This window comes from Procambarus clarkii, chromosome 65 (assembly GCF_040958095.1).
Source record: "Procambarus clarkii isolate CNS0578487 chromosome 65, FALCON_Pclarkii_2.0, whole genome shotgun sequence".
NCBI classification, from domain to species: Eukaryota; Metazoa; Arthropoda; class Malacostraca; order Decapoda; family Cambaridae; genus Procambarus; species Procambarus clarkii.
The window spans coordinates 6,135,383-6,142,062 of NC_091214.1; the positions used below are offsets into that span (position 1 = coordinate 6,135,383).

General features: G+C 44.1%; 1 protein-coding gene across 1 annotated transcript in view; it reads right to left on the reverse strand.

Moving 5' to 3' along the window:
- Positions 1–6,300, reverse strand: part of LOC123751546 (zinc finger protein 708-like) — a 29,891-nt gene extending 23,591 nt beyond the window's left edge. Inside the window, exon 1 of the mRNA XM_069309381.1 lies at positions 5,704–6,300. Coding sequence (XP_069165482.1) covers positions 5,704–6,300 — 597 coding nt within the window. The remainder of the gene's footprint in view (positions 1–5,703) is intronic.
- Positions 6,301–6,680: the final 380 nt, after the last annotated feature.

The window sequence follows — 6,680 nt, forward strand, 5'->3', positions numbered from 1 at the left end:
CACCATATTCCTCCTTGAACTCCGGTGTTTCGGACTACTAGGACTTGTTCTTCGAGGGCTACTTGGGGGCGTCTTCTTAGCACTTTGTGGGACGGGTCTTTCCTCTTCATCATGAGGTCTGTCGAACCGGCGCTGGTAATTCCTTGGGACGTACTTAGCAGACGGCCTATGAGTCAGGATGTACTCTTCAGCAATGGTGGCTGCCGCACTCAAGGTCTCTACCTGCTGTTCCTCTAAGTACGTCTTCAGGTCTCCTGACAAACAATCCTTGAAGTCCTCTAGCAGAATCAGCTGCTCGAGGTCTTCCTTGGTCTCCACCTTCCGAGAGGCACACCATTCCTGGAAAAGTCGCTCCTTGATTGTGGCGAATTCGGTGAAAGTGTGCTCTGAGGTCTTCTTCAGGTTTCTGAACTTTTGCCTGTAAGCCTCAGGTACCAATTGGTACGCCATGAGCACAACCTTCTTCACCTTGTCATAATCGCCGGAGTCGTCAAGGGATAACGTAGAGTAGGCAATTTGGGCCTTCCCAGTCAAGACTGACTGTATCATGATGGCCCAATTCTCCCTTGGCCACTCCAAAGAGGCAGCGACTTTCTCGAAGGCGGCAAAGAACTTCGAAACTTCCCTCTCATTGAATTTTGGGACCATTTTTATGTTTCTTACCGGATCGAAACCGCTGGTGTCCGTTGTTGGCCTCCGACCACCGCCTAATCGCAATACTTCTAGTTCATGTTGTCTCTGTCTTTCTTTTTCTTCTCTCTCTCGCTGTTTCTCTTCCCTTTCTCGCTCTTCTCTTTCTCTTTCTTCTCTCTCTCGTCTCTCTTCTCTTTCTCGTTCTTCTCTTTCTCGTTTCTCTTCTCTTTCTCGTTCTTCTTTCCTTTCTTCTAATTCTAAACGTCTCATCGCCAATTCTTTATCTTTTAATTCTCGTTCTAATTCTAACTTCTTCCACTCTATCTCACGATTGATCTCTAGGGCACGCATTTTGACTGTTAGGAAGCTGATATTAAGCTCACCTGCATCACTGTCAATGTCGCTGCCCTTATCTTCCTTTTCCGTGGAAGCTATTTCTTCACCTTCCCTTGTACTAGGAGTCTCGCCTTCCTGTTTCTCTTCTGCCTTCAGGTGCCGGTGAACCTTGGACAAGATCTCCACACGGGAATCACTGGCACGGATCTTGATCTCCAGGTAGACGCTCACTAGTACAAGCTCTGGTTTGCTCAGATATTTTAATCTGGCAAGACAGTCCTCTCTGTTCAGAAAAGCCTGCACATCGTCCAGATCATCGATGGTAGCTTTCTCTGCCATTGTCACCGATGGAACACTTAACTAGCACTTGACACACCGCTTACACTTTAGCACTTAACGCACCGAGCACTGTTCTACGCCAATATTGCACTTTATCGCACCTGGCGCCTCACTTGCCAATATTGCACGTAATCACTTCGGGCACCGCACTACGCAATATCGCACTTAATCACAGCGAACCCTTCGCTCTACAATATTGCACTGAATCACTGAGCACCGCACTAGTCAATATTGCACTTAATCGCTTAGTCACAGCGAGCACCGCACTGCACAATATTGCACTTAGTCACTCTTGAGCACCGCACAGGACGTATAACGTCACAATCGTCACACAGGGGGAATTATATACAGGGATTACGCCACTTCACCACCCCTGTCAAACATACTTAACAAGGGGACGGATCCCGCTGGGGATGCCAATTATGTTACGGCCCTCTCGGGACGCAACGGGGTTCTTACTCTGATGTTGTTAGAGGAAGATATATATCCGTTCCCAAGCCAGTAGTGGCTATCAAGGGATGTGATCCGTGACGCAAGTAACTTAAAGGGGGAAGGGAAAGAAAGTTAAGAACTTAAGATTATAATTCACCATCACCAAATAAATAAATAAGATATAAAAAGAGTGCACAGGGGGAGGGGTATAAACACTTATTTACAGGGGAAATACACTGTAGTCTTCTGCTGAAGACTATGGATCCTCGCTCTCGGTGCTAAATCCTCGGTGCTTCTTCGTGGCCTCACAACGAATCCTCTAGGAAGCTGAGCCTACCCTGGCCACATGTCAGCCAAAACACAGGTCCACTGGGGGCACCGCCGTGGAGGCCGTCAACCACACGTCCAGCTGGTCTGCTGGCAGGTTCCGGATCAGCAAGGCTGGTCAGGCCACTCCACGAACGATATAAGGGGAAAGCCCTAGACAGGAGCCTCGTGTGACACCACAAATCACTCTCCTGTCCTCAATACCCCAGTGGATGATCGTCTCCAACAGTCGGTCCCGGGTAATCCTTTTACTGCCACTCCACTGGCAGGGTAACACACCACAGTGTTCTTCCGGGGGGACGACTTCACAACTGCTGCAGCAAAGTACAAGGTATGGAGACGGCTGCCTCGGGTAGACTGACTCAACTCCCATCACAGCAGTCCCAGATCGACTCTGTAACCAGACACGTCATCAATAACAGGGACACACTAAGGCACCTCACTTACAGGTTCAGACACAAACGCCCACCTATCCACTCCATAGATGGTGCTGGTGTCTGAGCACCACCTCATCAGAGGTCAGCAGCGGCTGTGTGGAGCGCTGAACAGGACTGGAAACTGGCCCTTGTGGCCGGTATTCGCCGTCCTCACCAGGTGTCGTCGTCCGTTTGGCGGGGGTTTCGGGAGCTGACCCACAGATGGCGCGGTCGTCACTGCTCCGGGCTCGGACTCTGGATCCGGGTTCGTAACAAGTATACCATATAAATTCGTAGTGCATCTAGTGCATTATAAAAACCCATTCACTCAGGCATACAAGAAGGTGATACGAGTCCATATTGACAAGAATTGTAAACCTTGCAGTGAAATGCGTCCGGTCATTTATTATAACAACACTCGTAAAGCTTTCCTCATTATTTGAAATGACATGTCTGAGGTGTATTAACGCAGTAATAATGTACTAGGTGTACTGATGCACTAACTATCAATACAAATGCAGCACTGGAGACTGAGCTCTGACATATATATACTACATTGGAGATACCACGAATACATTAAGTTTACACTTCATTTGCAAGACGGAGGTATTAAGCAACATTATTCTCAATACCACAACACCATCCTGAATCGCCATCACATAGTGAAAGATAAAACAGTAATCATTCGGATTACTGGAAGTTACGGCCAATTTTTTTATGAATGATACTCAAACACCAGTAAATGTAACTGATATCAACACGAGCGAGGCAGATTTTGAAAGAGAAATTGACAATATGCCCATGCACTCAGCCCCAGGTCCAGACTCATTGAATTCAATATTTATAAAGAAATGCAAAGTGCCAGTAGCACAAGCACTCAGTATAGTGTGGAGGAAGAGCTTGGACACAGGGGAGTTACCCTGTGATATACTACTTTTTCGTTTTGGTAGGGACGCGAGTCTTATTTTCCTCGGCGTCACCCCTTTTATATGAAAGGAACCGTCGGAAATGCATGTAGCGCATTTGTGCCAGTAGCACAGGCACTCAGTATAGTGTGGAGGAAGAGCTTGGACACAGGGGAGATACCAGATGCGCTTAAAGCAGCAGACATTGCCCGTCTACACAAGGGGTGGTAGCAAAGCACTGGCACAAAGAATTATAGACCAGTTGCACTAACGTCTCTCATAATAAAAGTATTTGAAAGAGTGATCAGGAGTCAAGTCACTAGATTCATGGAAACCAATGACCTCCACAATATAAGCCAACATGGATTTAGAGCTGGAAGATCATGCCTCTCACAGCTACTTGGCCACTATATCAAAATCACTGAGGAAAAACATGACGCGGATGTCGTATACACCAATTTTGCAAAGGCATTCGACAAATGTGACCATGGAGTGATTGCACACAAAATGGGGTAAATGGGTATAATTGGTAAAGTAGGACGCTGAATACTCAATTTCCTGTCGAACAGAACACAAAGAGTAACAGTCAATCAAGTAAAATCGAGTCCGAGCGCAGTTAAAAGCTCTGTACCTCAAGGTACAGTCCTTGCACCACTGTTATTATTCCTATTCTCATATCAGATATAGACAAAACACAAGTCACAGCTTCGTGTCATCCTTTGCAGATGATACAAAAATCAGCATGAAAATTACCTCTAACGAAGACATTGATAAACTACAAACAGATATTAACAAAGTTTTCGATTGGGCAGCAGAAAATAACATGATGTTTAACGGTGATAAATTCCAGGTACTCAGATACGGCAAAAATGAGGATCCTAAACATAATACAGGGTGCAAAACACAATCGAATCTGCTCATAGTAGGAAAACAGCATGTCAAGGATTTGGAAATAATGATGTCCGACGACCTAACGTTTAGGGAGCATAACCAAGCAAGTATTGCGTCAGCTAGAAAAATGATAGGATGGATTACGAGAACCTTCAAGACCAGAGATCCCATCACAATGGTTGTACTCAAATTTGAAGTACTAATGGTTGTACTTCAAATCACTTGTGTTGTCCCGTCTTGAGTACTACTCAGTACTCACTTCCCCCTTCAGAGCAGGAGAGATTGCTGAAATTGAGGGAATACAGAGAACATATACGGCACGCATAGACGAGATTAAGCACCTAAATTATCGTCTCAACGCTCTCCAAATTTACTCACTAGAAAGGAGACGAGAGAGATACCAAATAATATACACATGGAAAATAGTGGAGGGACAGGTCCCAAATCTGCACAGTAAAATAGCAACGTACTGGAATGAACGACATGGAAGAAAATGCAGAAGAGAACCAGTGAAGAGCAGAGGTGCCATAGGCACAATCAGAGAACACTGTATGAACATCAGAGGTCCACGGTTGTTCAACGTCCTACCTCTTCAAGAGGAAACTAGATTGCTTCCTTCAAGGAGTGCTGGACCAACCGGGCTGTGGGCCTGCGGGCCGCTCACAAGTCAAGTCTGGCCCCGGCTGGGCTTGGGGAGTAGAACTCCCAGAACCCCATCAACCAGGTATCAAGTTAAGTTGCTAGATTTAGGACCTGCCCGAAACTCAATGCGTACAAGGCTTTACAAGAATCATCAATGCTATGTACTCTCCTAAGCCCAATGTACCTTGTTGTGTATATATAAATAAATAAATATGTTAGATTTCAAAAATTTGAACACAGAAATCACAATAGCGTGATGCATCAAATGAACAAGGGCCGTGACGGGGATTCGAACCTACATCCGAGAGAATCCCAGACGCTGCCTTAATCGACTAAGCTACATGGTTAAAAGAATTGCCATTCCCCCATACACCCTGTCACTAAGCTACCTCATCGCCTTTACTTCATTCGTTATATTACCTGCTTACCTGTAGCAGTTCTTTATATTACTGGAGTCTTTTTATCCAGTAATTTTTTTCTATATAATTTTAAAATAAGCTTTTTAGACTTACTGGAGTCTTACTTACTACAGTAAGTCTTGAAGACTTACTGGATATAGTATATAAATTAAGGTACACCCAATCCAAAGTTGTAGTGAAAACAAACAGTAATAAAAAATAAAAATGCAGAAATAAAAATACCTATTGATCTGAAACTTTTAATTTAGGTAATATTTTTTTTACACATAAGATGATCCCAAATCATTCACTGAGCATCCACTATTTTACACTTTCCGCTTCTTATTGTTTCGAGGAAACACTTCGTCATCAAACTTCACTAACATGTCGTGGAATTGATGCCTTTTTCACTTTCTGCTTCTTGTTGCTCGCTTTGGCCTTGATTAGCTTTATCATTAAAGTGCACCAACATCTCTTCATATTTGAAAATTGAGTAAATCTTTTCTCACACTCTTCACACCTGTGAGATGTATCACCTGTATGCACTCTTACACGTTTCTTATTTTCACGAAGACTGTAACTTTTGCCACAATCTTTACACTTATGAAGTTCATCCTTCAAATGTAGTAACATGTGTTTTTTCATATTGTGACGGTGTTTGAACTTTTTCGCACACTCAGGACACTCGTGACGTTTATCATCTGAATGTACTAACAAGTGTTGTTTCAAACTTGCAGGTGACTTGAACTTTTTTGCACACTCAGAACACTCGTAAGGCCTATCATCAGTATGTACTAAAAGGTGTTTTCTCAAAGTTCCAGGGCCCTTAAATTTTTTTGCACACTCAGAACACTCGTAAGGCCTATCATCAGAATGTACTAACAAGTGTTGTTTCAAATTGCTAAGGTACCTGAATTTTCTTGAGCACTCGAGACACTCGTGAGGCTTATCAACAGTACGAATCATTACATTGGTTTCCATATCTCCAAGTTAATATGAAAGCGATTATGTTCCCGTAAGTTCAGGAATTGTTCAATATCTCGGGCAGATGATGATTCACAATAACGTGGCTGAAGAAATCTTGACCAAACTACACACCATAAGATGAGACGACGAAGTTTCTGCCCGTCCTGGACCGTTATGAAGTCGCTAGTGAAGAGGACATAAGAGGCACGGGCATATGTAAGAGTGAGGTGAAGAGCAGGTAACAAGAGGTGAAAGGTAAGAACAAGAAAAAAAGGGGGGAGGGGACACGGGTGGGATGGGTGAAGGAGAGATGAGAAAGTAAAAAAAAGAGAGGTAAGCTGATGAGAACATAATGATGAAGGTAATTGCAGAAGGCCTATTGGCCCATACGAGGT